Genomic DNA, 18857 nt, shown 5'->3' on the forward strand with positions numbered 1-18857 from the left:
GTGCCTGAAACATCCTGTATATCTGCATGCTAAAAACACATCATCTCACCAACTCCCTCTCCCGCCACCAACAATCCAGCACTGCAAATGAGAGAATCATTAGATTTTGAGCTAAACCAGAAATTCAAGGAAAACAACAAAGTTAGTTTAGCACTTTCCAGCAATAATCATACAATATATTTTCACTGCAAATTTATATGGCGAGGAATAAGTACCCCATTACTCAGTGATGGCTTACTCTTGCCCTTATTTCTAATGTTTCAATGTTGTAAGCATTTTCAAACTCTGAATGCTCAAATAGCAGACCAGGCTCCAAACTCCTTCACTTTTAGTAACTATAATTTTCAGCATGGATTAGAATGATCTATTACATAAAATAACTAGTTTTTAAAATTCATTCCTGGAATGCAGGCCTTGTTAATTGCCCAAAGGACAGTTCAGTCAACCACACATTACTGTGGACTTGCGAGTTACATGTAGGCCAAACCAGGTAAGGACTGCAGTTTTCTTCTCTAACAGGACATTAGTGAATCAGATTGTCAATTGTTGGGGACAAAAAAAGGTCATTGCATGATTCAAAATTCTTATTCAATTCGATGTCCAGAAGATCACTTCAGTCTCTGGATTAATAGTCTAGCGATAATACCATTAGGTCATCACCCCCTGTTTTATTGTTTACAAGCTCTACACTGCCTCAAGTAGAAAAGGGCATTGACATGGAGGCATCAGAAAAGCACGGAATGAGAGTCACAGAACAGCAGAGCAGTCTGAAGAACCTACAAAATAAAACAAAACTTATTCTTCACTTTGAAACTCCACATTAACACAATGTACCAAAAGGTGGGAGAGGTGCGTTTGATTCCCAAGCCCAGTTCCACTTCAATTTATTTTTGTTCTTGAGCAACAAAAAGTAAGGAAGTGCTATTGTGGTGTGGGTTCACAACATTCATATTCATCTATTTTAAAATGAATTCATATTGCAAAACAAGTGTTTGCTATCGAAGAAAACTATATTAAAGGTGACATTAATTGTGAATTTAGAGTATTTATAAGCAAGCAGGACTTGTATAAGTATACTTCAAATGATTTTCAAAATGTAGCCAAATTTAATTCTGTCAGACAGGACGAGGTTACAATAATTTCTAATTGATTTTAAGAATAATGGGAAGAGTCATGAAGAGTGAAATTTTTATTTAAATTTCACCATAAATATGTTTTTCTTTGAAAATTAGGTGACATAGACTCTGATCTTCATAATTCGAAACATGAGCAAATGCTTCAAATTTTCCCTCAGACCAGACAACAGTTTTGTGCAAAACAAATTACTGGAAGCATTCTGATGCACTGTACATCACAAAAAAAGAGAAAGCAATTTTAAGCACACTAAAGTCAAAACTCAGCAAAGATATCATCTTCATAATTCTCACTGTCCTCACTTCTTACAACTGTGCTGACTGATGGTGTAGTGTTTCTTCCCCTGCAAAGAAACATATTAAAAAGACATTTCTGTCTTAAAAATTGGAAATAATAAAATATTTCTTTAAGATGGAGGCCACACCTGACCAGGTTGTTAAAGTCAACTTTCAAAGCCTACCAAACTGTGCCAGCTGTACCTCAAATTGCAAAGGGAAATAGTTAAATAGTTATCTAGTCTTGTGCAGCACAATGGATCCTTTGTAAGTAACAAAAGTTGTTTCTACTTCAACAAACATGAAAGTGGGAGCCATTCTACTGGGTAACTACAATATTTCAAAAAATGATCAATTCAGCTAAAAGACCAGTCTTGCCCTAATACGTGGGTGAATCAGTACTCTCAGCTACAAAGTAATAGTAATAGTAATAACAGTCTGTAATAAGTATCTTACTAGCTGAAACTATATAAAACTGACCATACAGCTAATTTACGATTCAGACCTCCAAGGAAGAAGCATCAAGAAACACTGTCTGAGCAGAGTTTTGACAGATGAGGAACAGACAGAAAGAGACATCTTGAAACGTATAATGGACTGCTATCAACTGATTGAACAGTTAAAAGTGCCACACCTTCAGGGCCAGAAGCCAGGAGTCTCACGTCTCCCAAAACCTGTTGTCTTGCTTGTCCAACTTCACAGCAAATCATCAACTATCGAACTACAGAAGATATCACAGCTACTGGATCTGACTTCAAGTGTCAATCTCTTCACTTCAGCACCAATGAACTGAAGCAACGGAACCCAAAGAATCAGCAGTGGGACTCATCTTTTGTCTTGGGTGTATTTATTTAATTCTTGATGTTTCTAAGTTCTTCTTAATAACTTTCTTTATTCATAAGGAAATGTCACATGCAATAAACTAACCTTTAACTTGTTTAAGAAAAATCTCAACTGATGGTTTGCTTATTAGTCATTAGTAATTAAAGAGGGCTAGTCAAATGAACGTTACTAACTTACAGTTCTCAGACCACATTGGATAAGCCTTTGGTCATTACAATAATTTCATTATTTAACTGCATGCTAGGTTGGTTCAGCTCACTTTCCCAATACGTTCAGGGGATACATGAGTCATTATGACAATACCATCAGGCTAAGGAACAGCAGCACAAAATTATCTTTCCAGAGACCAAATGGTCCTAACTTGCTTTGAAGGGACTGAGTCATCGCATTCATTTCCAAACAGATCCCTCATTTCATGGAATCCAAGCACAAGATCAGCATTTTTGAAGTAGTATAGGTAGAATTGTTAAAATGCTGACTACTTGCCAATTCAGAGATCAACTTGCTTTTCTGACTATTCTCTTCTGATTTTTAAGCCACAACAAATTTGACTTAAAAATGTAACTGCCGAATCCAATTACTAAAAAAATGTATACAACCATTTTGTCACTTTTAAGATACTTGCTTCTAGCAATTTCAAAACCTAACTGTATACCTCTCTCTACATTTTGCTAGTTGTTTTCTGACAGACAGCACAGACTGAATTTAATGCTCCCTGACTGTGGATGGGAGTCCAACCAAGAAGTGTGTGGATCAGCAATTCCCATCCCCAACTCTGAAAGATGGTCAACAATGTGTTTTAGTGCCCAATTAATGCTGCTCCTCAGGAAAATAGCCAATTACATTCAGGAAGATGGGCAGCATGCCCAGTCAACAGACCAAGGTCTCTGAGGAGAGAGCGAAGTCCATGAACATGAAGTGAGTCACACATTTAGGAACTATAAAGGGATCTTTGACACGGTGGTGGTGGTAGCTGCTTCAAAAACTATTTGGAGGTCAAAGTGGCATTTAAATTTCAGTGAATTATTTCAAGGGAAGAGTGCTTGGTTCTAACTGCTCTGCTAGTTTTGAAACCTTTATCAGGAAGGAAAGAAAATTTAAAAGCAGCACACCTATTCCCCTAATGAATATCAAACGTTTAGGGAAACAGTAAAAAATCAGAACTTTGGATCTCTCTCTCTCTCTATGAGCAACAAAGAAAACAGGGTCAAGTACTGGGATGGGTTTCATACCAAGGATGGCCCCAAGGTTTGATGACAACTCCCTGCAGCTCCTTCTTCAAGGTATAAGTGATATTTGGATGGTACTCTCAGTCCACAATAGGAAAAGGAAACCTCCTTGCCAAAGAAAAATGCTGAATAGATGTGGTTACATCAGTTGTCAGCAGCCTTGGGTTTATCCAAAGAACATCATCACACTAACCCATTCTGTATAACAAAGTGTGAAGCTGGATGAACACAGCAGGCCAAGCAGCATCTTGGCAGCACAAAAGCTGATGTTTCAGGCCTAGACTCTTCATCAGCTGTATTCATCCAGCTTCACACTTTGTTATCTTGGATTCTCCAGCATCTGCAGTTCCCATTATCTCTAACCCATTCTGTAGATGGATATAAAATGTGATGTTGGTCTACTACAGCATTGTCTTGTCTGATCCCCAGGTTGATGGTGGCGTCAAGTAGACATGTCACTCTGCATGACAACAGGAGTTATGGAAGTTTGGGTGGGGGATATTCAACTCCAGTACATTGAATAAAGAGGAGCCAATTGAGGATTACTGTTGCCAATAATGGTCATATCGCTCACAAACATGAAGGCACGATTACAACACAGCATTATTGTTGCAATTTCTCCCAATGTACAGAAGAGGAGGATGTACAATGTCCAAGACAGTGATCAGAGGTGGATCAGGAAACCTGATCTTTTATACCTCCATTGAAATAGTGATCCTGGAGCTGGCAGCAAATGATTACAGCAGTGTCATCAGTCAAGATAAAGTTGGAAGAAAGCCCTGGACAGTGAGATTCCAAAGGTGCATTACAATAAGACAGCTTCCAGGATTTGAAACTGTGTTGATATTGCAATTACACAGTTCTGAAACATCATGAGGCCTTACGTGATATCATGAAAGTTGAACTGTCACTAATTAGGTTTCACGCAGAACCTGAAAATATCCTTATGAAGCATCTAAAATAACAAATTTAGGCCCAAACAGTTACTGGAGAATACAAATCATACTTCTTTATATTTGATTTACTGTACTAAAGCTCAAACCGATTATTTTGACTGACTGGAATGAGATGCTATTAGCTCACATGCTTGTGCAATTCTTTTGCATGTTTATTATCTATGGTTCTGAATCAAATAAGACTGTACTTACATGAAAGTACACCTGCATAAACATAAGTAAAGCTATTAACTCCCATACATCCTGTTATAAATAAAATACCATTATAGTCAGCTTTTTATATTTCTGGGAGAGTTCCACTCTGACAGCATTGCCATCAATAAACGTAGGTTTCATCTGGTAAAACTTCACCATGGCTTGAGTTGCTTCAGGATATGCCAATTCCACAAATCCCTATAATTAAAAATACAAATACTGAATACAAGCAGATTCTCAAAATCACCTGGTAATTTTTGTATGACCAGCTCCAAATATAAACATTCAAAGCCAAACATTATTAAAATATTTGAATAAATATTCAAGGCAAACAAATGGTTCTACAATGGGGCAAGGGGAAAAATAACACCCATACACAATGAAAGAAAACCACAAAAATTATTTTAAACATTCTGTTTAAGAGATGTTATGATACCTCTCCATGGCAAATGGAACTTGATCCCAGACCTACCGGCTCAAAGTCAGCAACACTACCACTGTGCCACAAGAACCCCTAACCCACTGAATGGTATTAGTACAGGAGACTAAATTTATATGGGATATTATGCTGCTTATCATCCATACACTAAATGCAGAAGTCAATCCATCTGCCACAGGTTGTTTGCATTTGATAGTTCAGTTCAAACTCCAGTCTATTCGCTCCCCTTTCCAACCAGGTCCGAATTGTAACGAACCAACCCTTGACACTGCTAATCAACCTGTTCAGAGATGTTATTATATGGGGCATGCAGAACTTGAACCCAGGCCACCTGGTCCAGAGGTGGGGACACAGCCACTGCAACATATTGTTTTAATTTTCAACCTGCCCAAGGATATTGTGACATGCTTCCAGTGCAGGTGGGATCTGAACCCTGGCCTCCTACCTCAGCGTAGGGACATTATTAATGCACCATATGGTATACACTTGAATGAGAATCAGATGTCAGTTAATTCTTAAAGCATTAATGCTGAAACAACATTAAAAAAACATTAAAGTATAGAAATGTTTACACAGGCTGTGCTGTGATTTAAGGTGCTTTTAAGCACTGCATAATTTAGGCTGCCGTGCTTATATATTTATCTAGATGAAATATAGAGAAGAAGAATAATCCCAAAATTACCAGGACTGCACTATCAATTTCTAAAAAAAGTAGAAAAACTCTCTGAGATTTGCTAAGTATTAAATGCCTAAGGTAAGGCAAAAAAAAAGTTTAGCCCACCCAGTGAATTATCAGGATGAAAAAAAGAGAAAGTATATAGTTAAAGAAAGTTGAAGTGATAGGTTAGGTAAACAAGAGAATCTAAAGTCTAAGTTTTGATGAGCTGAACAGCCTTTTATTATCACTAAAATTTCATAATTTTTGTATTATAACTCACAAATTTTCTTATTAAGAGAAGCTGTCTTTTTTTATTGTTAAATTCTCACATGCTTTAACAAAATGCTGGGGAATGACAGTCTAGCCATGTTTTGTGCTTACCTCACCCTTTGACTTTATCAACAAGTAGTTTGTAACCTTCCCAAAAGGTTCAGCCAGCTTGATTAGATCACGATTCGTACATCTACCTCGCTGCAACTCACTAATGTGAACTACTCGTCCAGGCTCATCATTCGCATTCTAAGTCAGACGAAAAGGATTTAGCTGTAAAAGTTATCTTACTCAAACCTTTCATGAAGCAAAATTTAAAAATCTTTCCCTCTTGAAAGAATCTGCCCAAGTCCAGCTAAAATATCCAATGTTTTCACCAGTGTGGAAGAGTGATCCTGTAGAACGCTGATGCTAAACAAAAGAAGTTCATGAGATACAGGCGTTATTGGCTTGGCCTGCGTGTAGCTTAGACTGATTTCTCAGGAGTCAGCTACATTGTTGTGGACATAGACAAGATGGTAACGGTGGCAAATTTCCATCCCGAAATAACATCAGTGAATCACGGTGAGTTTTGACAATTGAACGTGGTCAAACATTGCCACTGGGCTAGCTCAATTTTGTTCCAGTTTTCTTTAAATTTTAATTTAATATCACCACTTGCCATGGCGTGATTAAATCCCAACTTTTTTTAGCCTTGGGTTCCGGATTACTAGTCCAGCAGTATGACCACTACATCCCAACCTCCTCAAGTATTCTTTGATCTATACATAATTTACCTTCTCAGGGTACACTAACTGCTACTCCAGGTACAATGTTGTGGAGACCGAGCATGAGAAAGCCATGTCACATCTGTTAATCCTGTCCTACGGTTATGCACAAGTAGTTTCGGAAGAATAACTCAGTGATTCACAACTGACCTTTTTTCTAGGCATATGTTTAGTGTTTTGAACACAAGCATATTCTGAGGTCAGAAGCTTACCACGTAGAGTATAAGACACTGAATCAAAATTCCAGTATAACTTATAATGGCCACTACTACTGCACCCATGATTTAGATCAGTGAAAGATAGTAAAATACTACTCTTTTATTCATTTCTCATTATGATTTATCAAGCCTTCAAAACTAGACTTTATTCTACAAGAGAATCTTCTATGCAAAAACCTGTAAGAGTATGAAAAACCAACCATTCTGGCTGGCTTCTGCAGCCTCTGAGTGTTGTTTCCTTGTTTGTTATCTGTAGGGCCTTTGCGACCTGATCCTAAAAAACAGAAATAATTAAGCAATGTCACTATAAAAACATCTTGCAATTGCATCCTCTCAACTTTCCTCACCTTCTTTTATATTTACTTGCATTATGAACCTGACATGATGCCATCAACTGGAACGTAAATGGCCTCCTGCATGATTCACACTCTGTGATGTAAACATTTCTTATTGGATATAACTAATGGCTGTGCTGTCTATAACATCGATCCTTCTCAAACTGACCTCACAGCATCAGGAAACAATTTTATAAGGAATCTCAACAAATCATAACATTTTCCCAATATTTCAAACACAAAAATACCAAACAGCAGGAGCAGACCATTCAGCCCCTCAAGCATGTTCTGCCACTCACTAATATCATGACCGGTCTGATTGTAACCTCAAATCCACATTCCCAATTACATGTATGATCTTCCATCCCCTTAATAACAATCTATCGACATCTAAGTTCTGAGGAAGGGTCACTGGACCTAAATGTTAACTGATTTCTCTCCACAGATGCTGCCAAACCTGCTGAGCTTGCCCGGTAATTTTGGCTTTTGTTTCCGACTTTCAGCACACACAGTTCTTTTCAGCACAGACTCCCTACAGAGTGGAAACAGGCCCTTCAGCCCAACAAGTCCACACCGACCCTTGAAGCATCCCACACAGACCCATCCCCTTATAACCCAGCTATGCTACACATCTCTGAACACTACGGGCAATTTGGCACGGCCAAACCATCTAGCCTGCACATCTTTGGACTGCGGGAGGAAACCGGAGCACCTGGAGAAAACCCACGCAGACATGGGGAGCAAGTGTAAACTCCACAGTCACCCCGAGGGTGGAACTCAACCGGGTCCCTGGAGCAACAGTGCTAACCAGTGAGCCACCATGCCGTCTTTCTATGATGAGATTGGTTTTCCGTGTTTAGAAGGATGAGAGGGGTATTTACTGAAATATATAAAATTCTAAAAAAGGTGGGCGGACTGGATTTAGGGACGATTTTTCTTTGGTCATGAGTTCAGAACCAAAAGGTCACCACCTAGAACTGAGAGGAGGGAAGATTTCTTCAGCCAAAGGGTCGTAAACATGTTGAATTCTCTACCACAGAAGGCTGCAGAGGCCACGTCACTGAATATATTCATGAGAAATTTTTATTTAAAAAAGATTTTAAAGACATCAAGGGTATGGGTAGGAAGTGGGTACACAGAAATGAGACAAGGATCAGGTATGATAAGTGAATGGCAGAGCAGGTTTGAAGGGTTGAATAACCCACGCATGCCTCTAGTAATCAGAAACACTGAAAGACTGGTTAAATGTCGTTTCCTTATCACAGAGCTGTTAAGTCTCACTGGAGTAGCTCACTGAAAATCAAGCCCTGCTGTTCCCAGGCTCATCACAAAAGTCAAAAAAGTTCGACAAGTACATAGAATTTGAGACTTTTAGACCCAGGGTAACAGAAAGTAGAGAATAGGTTTCTATATTTAACGAGAATTGCCATTTATTACAAATAAATAACTTCTAAACACAACTAAACATTTATAAACCACTGTAATGTAACTCAGTCAGTTAACACTCTAACCCATTTATAAAACTCTCCACCTCCATAAACATAATAGTCCGAAAAAAAAGTGTAATTACCACAATCAGGAAAACCTCAAAAAAGGGTTTTTACAAAAACGTGTAGACTCTGCTTGACTATGTTAAACCGAAAGGACTGTGGATGCCATAAAACAGGAACTAAAAAAGAAGCTGCTGGAAAAGCTCAGCAGGTCTGGCAGCATCCGTGAAGAAAAAAAATCAGTTAACGTTTCAGGTCCAGTGATCCTTCCTCAGAACTCAATGTTAAAAGTGTCTGGCTATAATTCATTTAATATTAGCTTCTAAAATCTTCCTTAAGCAGGTTGTAAGCAAACTGGTCTGCAGCTCCGTTTTCTGTCTCCCTCGATTTTTGACTAGAGGAATAATATTTATTACCTTCTAATCTAATAGGACCATTCCCAAATCAAGGGAGATTTGCGAAATTAAAACCAATGTTACTACTTTCATGACTCTATTTCATTTGTTGAAGTAATTTTATCAGTTGCCCAGGTTATTGGTTGATAGAAAAGCTGCAATGCAGGTTCATGTTTAATGATTATCTTATAGTCAGGAGGTGAGTTACTCACTGCAGTACTCCTAGCCTCTGGTCTACTCTTGTACCCACTGTGTTTATATGGCATATCCAGTTGAGTCTGAATGGTTAACAGCAACCTCAAAGATGCTGATGGTGGGGGCTGCAATGATAGTAGCACCATTGAGTATCAGGGAGAGGTAGATGGATAGTCTCTTATGATGCTGATCAAAACCGGACATTTGTGTGGAGTGAAAATTACTTGTCTCCACTTGTCAGCCCAAGTTGGGTCTTGTTGCATTTGAACATGAACTGCTTCAGTATCTGAGAAGACGCGAACAGGGCTTATCATACTGCATCAAGTGTGGGCATCTCCACTTGACTTTATGAAGGAGGAAAGGTCATTGATGAAGCAGCTGAAGATAGCTGGGCCTAGGGTACTACCCTGAGGAACTCTCGCGGAGTTATTCTGGTGCTGAGACGACTGACCTCCAACAACCACAGCCATATTCCTCAGGCCACGTATGACTCCAACCAACGGAGAGTTTGCCCCAATACTCATCAATTCCAGTTTTTCTAGGGCTCATTGATGCTGCACTTTTGTCGAACATAGCCCTCGACATCAAGGCTGTCATTTTCACCTCACCTCTGGAATTCAGCTCTTTTGTCCATGTTTAAACCCAGGCTATAATGAGGCCAGGAGCTGAGTGGCCCTGGTGGAACCCGAACTGGGCATCACTGAGCAGGTGTTATTTGCCAGAATTATCGATGATACCTTCTATCTCTGTACTGATGATCAAGAGTAGGCTGATTGGGCGGCAACTGGCCAGGTTGGATTTGTCCTGCTTTTTAGGTACAGAAAATACTTGGGCAAAATTTTCCACATTATCAGGTAAATGCCACTGTTGCGACAGTACTGGAAAAACATGGCTAGGGGAGCAGCAGATTCTAGAGCACAAGTCTTCAGTACTATTGCTGGAATGTTGTCAGGGTCCATAGTCTATGCAGTTTTCAATATCTCCAAACATTTCTTGATATCTCATGGAGTGAATCAAATTGGCTGAACACTGGTACCTAAAATGCTGGACATCGCTGGATGTTGCTTAGCAATCCCATACCCAGGCTAATAAATTACCCCTAACCCTACGTGATTTTAGCGGGTGTACTAACTTCGTGTGCAGCACCCCATCAGATGCCATCTGGAAGTCCAGATGCAATACATTTACAGGATACATATTATCTACTTTGCTTCTTATATCTTCACAGAACGCTAGCAAATTAACCAAACATGATTTACCCTTCAAAAGAACCATTCTGTCTCTGGCAGATTGCTTTTTAACTTTCCGAATGCCCTGTTATTTCTTGCTTAATAATGGTTTCTAACAATTTCCCAACAACACATTAATCTAATTAGTCTACATTGCCTACTTTCTGCCTCTCTTTCTTTTTGAATGAGGGTATTATATTTGCATTTTTCCAATCCACAGGAACCTGTCTGACATCCAGGGAATTTTTGAATACTATGACCGATAGATCTTTAATATCACTTCCTTTAAGACCCAAGGATACAGGCCATCAGGCCTGGGGACTTGTCTGCCTTTAATCCGAAATACTCAATGCTTTTCCTGCTAGTGATGAGAATTGTTCTCAATTTCTTCTTTTCTAGATTCTATGCTTTATCCATTACTATTGGATTGGAATTCATGCCTCCATTGTGAAAACTAGGACAAAATACTGATTTAGTGCCTGTCATTTGTGTGTCTCATTATTAACTCCCCAGTCTCATCCAATGCTCACTTCAGCTGCTCTCTTCTCTTTCATATACTTACAGATTTCACCAATCACTTTTATATTTTGTGCTGGTTTTATATCATTTACCGTTGGTCTCTTTATTAATTTTTGTTAGCCTTTGATGATCTTCCAGCCTGACACCGGCCATTACAATATGGCATGTCTTTGTTTTTGTCTTTATGTGATCTTTAACTTCTTTGCTTAGCCATGGATTTTTTTTAAAAACCCCTTTTACAAACTTTCTATCTCTCTAGAATATATTTTAAATTAGGAAGAACTAAATATCCCCTTGAGCATCTGCTACAGTACAAAGAAAAATCAGGACAGTTAAAAATGGCAAGAAAGCAAGTCTAAAGGTTTTGTATCGCAATGCACAAAGCATGTGCAATAAGATAAATAAGCTGATGGTGCAAATCCATATAAATTCCACTTATGGAAACTTGATCTTTCAGAAAGGGGCAGGAGGGATGGCACTGTTAAAAGATGAAATTAGGACAGTTGAGAGATGATCTAAGCTTGGATGATGTAGTGTCTATTTGGGTGGAGGCAAAAACAGCAAGGGAAAGACGACTTTGGTAGAAGTGACATTTACACCCCCACTCAATAGCCACACTAGCAAACAATACAAGTCAACAAGTAATACAGCATGTAAAGAGATAACAGCACTAATTATGGATGACATTAATCTTCATGGCGATTGGTATAATCAAGTTGGAAAGGGTAGCCATGTCAATAAATTAATAGGCTTTTCCAGAGCAAAGTGTCATGGAGCCAATCAGGTATCAGACCAGTTAGATTTGGCTTGGATATTGCGGCAGTTTTAATACATGACCTCACAGAAAAAGATCCCCCACAAAATAATGACAATAAGATAAGTGAATTTAATATTTAGTTTGTAATTGAGAAACTTGGATTGGGAAAAATTTTGTTTAACCTAAATAAAAAGAGAATTACAAAGAAATGAGGATAAAGTTGGCTAAAGTAGACTGACCAGGTAGATTAGCAGCAGATAGTAGGCGAGCAGTGGCAGATATTTAAGGAGGCAATTCACTGTTCTCAGCAAAACTATATCCCAGTGAGGAGGGAAGATTATAAGAGAGGGATAAACCAACCATACGTAACCAAGCAAGTTAAGGAAGGTATTTAGTTGAAAGAAAAGGCACATGAAGCAAAAATCAATCATGGCCCCAATGACTAAACTACCATCTCAAATGTGCTACATTCACAGGTAAAAGCATAAATCTGGTGCCTTGTGTAATTTTATCATAGGCTTTATCGTTCAAATAAAGTTTCAAGGCTGAGATAAAATATAAGAAATAGAGTATTTAGAATAAATTACTAACAGAGCAAAAGGTTTCAACACTGAGCATGATGTCAAAAATTACATTTTATCCTGCACGCTTAAAATGTAATAAGGCAGTTGATGTTCATTACCCCCATGGGATTCCATCCCTCCCATGCCTCTGTTCGATGCAAGAAAGGATCCAGATGGTGGGGGACCCAGAATCCCTGGAGCCAGGTTTGTTGACTGTAAAACCAGAGGATCGCCCCTGGAAGCAATAAAATATCTTTAAGCAAAGTTCACATATGCAATATCAGAAATGTAGTAGTATGAAATCAGCGTTGTCCTAACATTACTTCCACTGCAAAAAAGTTAAATGAAAATGAGAAAACTGAATAGATCTTGCTTTTATGCAAATTATCTGAGCTTTCTTATGAAGTGGAGCAATGGATAGTGGCTCATTCAAAAAGCACGGGTCAAGATGATATAACATAATTCAGCTTTCATTAAAGTCATTTAACTTGTCTAGAGAAATGAACATGAGAAGCTGACTGATATCAGGCAGCAAGATATTAAACACAAAAATTATTTACTCAAAAGTTGATGCTGAGGTCAAAAACTTTGCAACAAAATGAATAAACTGGTAATAATTGGTCTTGTTTGGATTTTAAAAGGAATCTCTATTCTTAAAAAAAATTCTGCAAAGAGAATAACAGTTTCAAAAAGGGCTTCCAGGGTTTTGATTGACAGAAGTATGCTTAATCCCAAATTTAACAAGAGATCATGCACATTGGTTACACATAAAATGCATTATGTTATGACTGTGACATTAATGCTGCATAGTAGGGAAATTACACTTTCACTGTCAACATCTGTCCTGTTAAGTTTAGTGTCCCAAAATAAAACAAAAACATATGCTCATTCATGTTAGGTCCATAGTTTTAAACAAGTGAATTTCAATTAATTTTATTCGACAAATGTTATTCAATAAAAAAAACTTTCTCCAAACATTTTTGGGGTTACCTGGATAAAATGTTGCACTATCCTGACATAAATACAATGGGGATTGTCCTTGGCAATGGTTCTACTATTTACAAATACAGGATGAAAAAGCAACATTGTAGATTCCTAGGGAGTTTATCTGGCGTTATTTATCTAGTGACAATTAGGAAATGTGCAAGGGATCAACATGTAAAATCAGGCTGATGATCTTGGGCTCGGGATATGTCAATAATGCAGCACTCGTATTTTTGCAACCCATTTGAACCAAGGAGTACCCAGCAGCCCATTTCTAGTGGTTATTAAAACATACACTGCCAATCGTACATTAAGTGTGACCCAACCATCACACTTTATATTGACAGCACTCTTCGATGACAGTGAACCTTTGACACTTTTGTGAGAAATTCTCTCATCAACATACGAAAATAGTTATCCATGAGGCCAACTGTAGCACATTAAGCTATCTCATCTGAAACTTACCAGACTGACAGAAGGCTCATAATACAGAACTGGACTAACTCATATTTTTGAACAACGGCTGTGAAGTCATGGACTGAACACTTACATTTGTGGTGGGAAGGCATCCGGATTCCATTCTGGATATCTGGAAAAGTGGACATTACAATTCATCACAAATCCCAATTATTTAATTTACTAAAAATTGACAGTTTTATCAATGAACAGAAGACATTTCAAAACAATTAAGTTTATATCACATGCAAGAGCAATCAGGTGCAGGAAGAGGAATCAAAGCACAGTGCAAGGCGTTAAAGTCATCAGGTAAAATGTTTACAACTAACTCATCTTCCCCGACAAAATACTCATTACAGATTTCTGGAAGAAAGTAGATGGAATTGCTATAATTACCAACAATGTGATGATTATAGCATTTAAGTCAGTAAAAGCAGACTACACAACATGATTTGCAAGTAAAAATCTCCATACATTTCCACAAGAAGGTCACAAAGTCGTCGGTGAGTCGTACTATTGTTGTGTTGGTTCCAATCCTAGAAAGAGGAAAAGAATATTAATAACTACACCAACTGAAAAATCCAATCTGCAAACTACATGAAGTAGCAACTGACAAGCTTGAAGACTTCATAGAGCGAATACAACTATAGAATATCAAAAGACAGATTATTACAATTATTTGGAATATACTTTTCACTGTAAATAGAAATGCAAATTCATCTTCAGCCATATTTCTCACATCTGAAATATTCTTTAGATATTGCCAAAAGGACAAGTTAATTATTTTATTGATAAATAAGATATGTCAAGACCTTTAGAAATTTAGTTTTCTACAGATTTACAAAATATTTGGTGGCCACTTTCAAAGCTGTTTGCTAATCAGAACAAGTGAACATTAAATGAACACACCTATTTGTTCTTTGATTACATATATTTTAAATTCGTTCAGGGGATTTGTGTTTCACTGCCAGGGCCAACATTTATTGACCATCTCTAGTTGGCCTTGAGAAGACAATGGTGAGCTGTCTTCTTGAACTGCTGCAGTCAATTTGGGGTAGGCACACCCACAATGCTGTTATAAACTTGCTGTCCAAGTTTTTCTGCACTTCTGTTTCAGCATTTAAAAAGAGTTGTTAAATATTCTGCAGTCATCAGCGAACATCCCTACCTCTACCATTATGATGGAAGGAAGGTCATTGATAATGCAACTGAAGATGGCTGGACATTTGTAGGAGTAACCTGTACCTGGCTATGTAAGGTAACTTGTGCCTGACTACACGAAGCAGCCCATGCCTGCTTACAAGATGGCAGACAGATGCGAAGCAAAACTAAGCAGCCTGCTCACACAGTCAAATACAATGGTACCTTTGAACAGAACTGCTAGGAGGTCATTAAAAGAATGCTGTATGTTCCCAATCGAAATAGTTCTGATAAAAGGATGCCTTAGGGTAGATAAATAATCAGCTCTAGCCTTATTAATGAAAGGATGATTGTCCCAGTAAATGAATAATATGAGGTGCTAGATTAAGTCCTCAAACAACTGCAAGGATAACAGCTCAAGTTATTTCACAGTAAATAGCCTCTTTGAAGCTGCCAGCAATAACAGTTTCTAGCTAAAAATGCCCTTAATCATAGAAGATGATTTCAATACACAACTAGAGTATAATACAAGCCTTAAAAAACATTTAAGCTTAGATGTGACAGTTAACTAGCCTTCAGAGATGCCTGTTCTTATGCCCTAAACAAAACAGATCGCTCACGACCCATAATGCTGACAATAGAAGTAGTTGTAATGTTACACTTATAATTAGCTTCATAACAGAAGTTAACTTTATAGCACTTAGTTAAAACTAATGAACTTTTTATTTTTACATTATGTAATTGGGTCAGTGAGAAAACAAAAGGAGTAACTGACTATGATAAAAGGCAACATTAACAGAATTCGAGCTATCCTTAAAGATAAACAAGCCTGAGAAAGGCACGCAGGAATATAGCCATTAAACTTCTGGCCCTCTCCCTGCATGAACCGGTTTTTGCTTGAATAAACATCTTCCACTTGTCCGAATCTTGCCCGTCTCCTGAGTCTTGATCTCTGGTCGGAAAAAATACCTGCCTACAATATTGGATGCTATCCTGTGGAATTCACAGAGAAATGTCCTGAAGCTCAGAATTACGCTCTCTAACAACCATAATAACCTCCCTTTCAATTGTGCAATATTCGACAGTAGAAATATGTTCACTATGGACAGCAACGGAGGGGAACAAAGCTCAGAAACTTGACAATTCCAGGTTTGAGGGATATTATCACAGTAAAATCTTTCAAAATGATCAGTCATTGCTTATAAAATAGTTGGAATCAATTGTTTCATTAACACAGCTGCAGTATACAGTGAAATACCACTGTTATTAAATAGGTCATTGATGAAAAAAGTGCAGGTGACACGGAATTTGGAAAATCTAAAACTGTAATTTACACAAATCATCACACTACTGTATTCTTTTAGTAGAAAATCTAACCTCAACAGAAAAGAAAATAACAAAGCATTAAGGGTAACAAGGTGCAGAAATTTGAGAGAGTCAAAATCAATGATGTTAAATTATATGGGCATTTTTTCCCATCTGATCTCAAGAAGGTCAGTAAAACATGCAGGAATAAAGCACGAAGACTATGTCAAGTTTATTGAACGTACAAGACTCAGTAGATATGAGATTTGCATGAAACAGTGATGGACACCATCACAGCCTATAGCAAGTCCATTGTTAGCAAGCGATTTCATTGAAGCAGTGGCTACAGATTTAGAAGTGTGAGACCAAGAGAAGCGTTTTCAATTTACAATTTGCAGATTTGGCAACCAGAGTTGGCTAGTCAAAACAAATACACAGTAAAGAAAATATCTGTGAATGAAGTAATAGGAAAGTGGGCAGTAACTGGCGTTAAACTGTCAGCAAACTGTCTCACTAACATTCGGGTTAAATTTGTTAATAATGAATTTAGGTGTGTGTACACCCAAATGGACATAATCACTATGAATGCCCATTTAGCAACATGAAGTATTAAAGAAATAATTTGGCAACAGGCAAAATGATACATAAAGTTTTGGCAGTCTGACCAAACTGTAAATTATCAGCTGCAGCAGCGTGGGCTGTCCACGCCAAAACACAGCTGTAACCATTTGGAGGATATCATCCATATCAGTTTTTGGTAGAAATCCTAAAGTTCTGTCAATAATGAGTTATCAGGCCCCAACTTGGGATGGGACTAAATCAGCTGGAATTTTTTCTTAGAGCATTTGAACTGCAGAAATGCTTTCTATTAAAGCCAAAGTCTTAGAAAGAAAAACTGATGAACCTCAAAACATAACGGAAGGCCACTAGAAAACAATTTCAGACAGGGAGACATCATTTATAATAAAAAAGGGAGGGGTTTAATTAGTAGAAAGGCTTGATAAAGATGGGAAAATAATAATAATGATATAGAATAGGAACCAGACAGTTCGGGTACACATTCCATGGATACTGGCACTTTTTGCAGCAGAAGCATTAGGAGAAATTTTAAAGAGAGACTCAAAACTAAGACTCATGGAGCTCTCTATCAAGAAAATATCATAAGATAACATACATCCAATGAAATGCATGAAATTAGACTGAGGGTCAATATTGCAGTTTTAAAACTGAAACTGGAGAACGAAGAAAACTCTAATTTTAAACAAGTGGATGCTGCAACAGCCAGGTACCTGACTGCTTTATCAACAAAATTCCAGAAGTGTCAGAAAAGCTCGCAAAAGGGTATTTGGAACTTTATTGTGCACTAAAAGGAAATAGAAACATACATGTCATTTCGTATTTTTTTTAAAAAAATGATTATTTATCAAAATTGATTTAGAACATTAAGAAGCAGAAAGGGTGTGGGACGGATGCTCGTTGGAAAATGGAACTGGAAATAGGTGATTTTAACCAAGGGACAATGGCTGAGTATTTGGCTGTGCATTTGGGGAAAATAGGGCAATCAGTGTGGCTGGGGTTCGTGACGTGTAACCTAGAAAGAAATTGGACTAGAGAAGCATTTGACTGGATCTGTCAGCCAGTATTTTAAATGCTGGTATTTAACACTTAAAACTTATTTCTTTGAACCTGAATGGAAGCAAGAGAAAATCATGAGACAAGTTATTTGTAAAAACTCAAGTTTTTAGCAAATCAGAAAAAACGATTAACTGAAATAATGAGCGAGAATTTCGATGGCAGTTTTAAATTTTTCTCCAAAAATCAGTCTAATAACGGATAACACAATACAATTTCTTTTGGTCATAAACCTTCCCGAAGACAATGGGAAAACAATAACAAGTTCCTTTATTTGACAATTTCCATATACAAGTAACACCAAACCAAAATAACAGTACCGCAACTCTGGTAATCAACATATTAGACTGAAGTTTGGACTTACACATTAGAGATTTCCTCCATGTAGATCTGAAGTTAATAGAATAACGCTTTCTGAAAATGCAAGATAAAGCCCTACATTTGATCCTAATCAAAAGGTACGGTGAGAATAAACACAAAAACCTTCCTGAAAAGACAAGAGGGATAAATATGTGGCTAAAGGAATGTTGTAACAGAGGATAGCATACTGGCATGAGAACTGGGCCAGGTATGGTACTTTTGCAACAGATTAAACTTCAACTGGTTGGGACTAGGAACTACAGGAAAGAATAGGACAGGAAAGAATAGGACAGGAAAGAATAGGACAATTATCCCTACTTTTAATCTAGTAGGTGGTAGGAAATGGAGCAGATGGACAAGGCAGAACCAATCAACAAACAACAGTGCAGATTGGGATTAGAATAGATACATGTTGGGGCTGTTGGTTCGTTCACTGAGCTGACTGGTTTTCATGCAAACATTTCATCTCCCTTCAAGGCGACACAGTCAGTGCTGTCTGACCTCTTCTGAAGC

General features: G+C 37.8%; 1 protein-coding gene and 1 gene segment (V, D, J or C); one reads left to right on the plus strand and one right to left on the minus strand.

The window, feature by feature from the left end:
* The window catches only part of LOC125458375 (immunoglobulin heavy constant gamma 2-like), a 40367-nt gene extending 38010 nt beyond the window's left edge, over positions 1 to 2357 (plus strand). Inside the window, 1 exon segment of the C gene segment in view lies at positions 1913 to 2357. Within this exon segment, the coding sequence occupies positions 1913 to 1948 (36 nt within the window).
* The window catches only part of LOC125458374 (matrin-3-like), an 88356-nt gene that overhangs the window by 20458 nt on the left and 49041 nt on the right, over positions 1 to 18857 (minus strand). For both annotated transcript variants that reach the window (XM_048543616.2, XM_048543615.1), the window contains exons 3-8: positions 14382 to 14443; positions 14002 to 14040; positions 12587 to 12702; positions 7185 to 7258; positions 6111 to 6248; positions 4699 to 4830 (exon numbers count right to left, since the gene is read on the minus strand). In XM_048543616.2, coding sequence (XP_048399573.1) covers positions 4699 to 4830; positions 6111 to 6248; positions 7185 to 7258; positions 12587 to 12702; positions 14002 to 14040; positions 14382 to 14443 — 561 coding nt within the window. The remainder of the gene's footprint in view (positions 1 to 4698; positions 4831 to 6110; positions 6249 to 7184; positions 7259 to 12586; positions 12703 to 14001; positions 14041 to 14381; positions 14444 to 18857) is intronic.

The sequence above is a fragment of the Stegostoma tigrinum genome, chromosome 13 (genome assembly GCF_030684315.1).
Source record: "Stegostoma tigrinum isolate sSteTig4 chromosome 13, sSteTig4.hap1, whole genome shotgun sequence".
In the NCBI taxonomy this organism is placed as follows: Eukaryota; Metazoa; Chordata; class Chondrichthyes; order Orectolobiformes; family Stegostomatidae; genus Stegostoma; species Stegostoma tigrinum.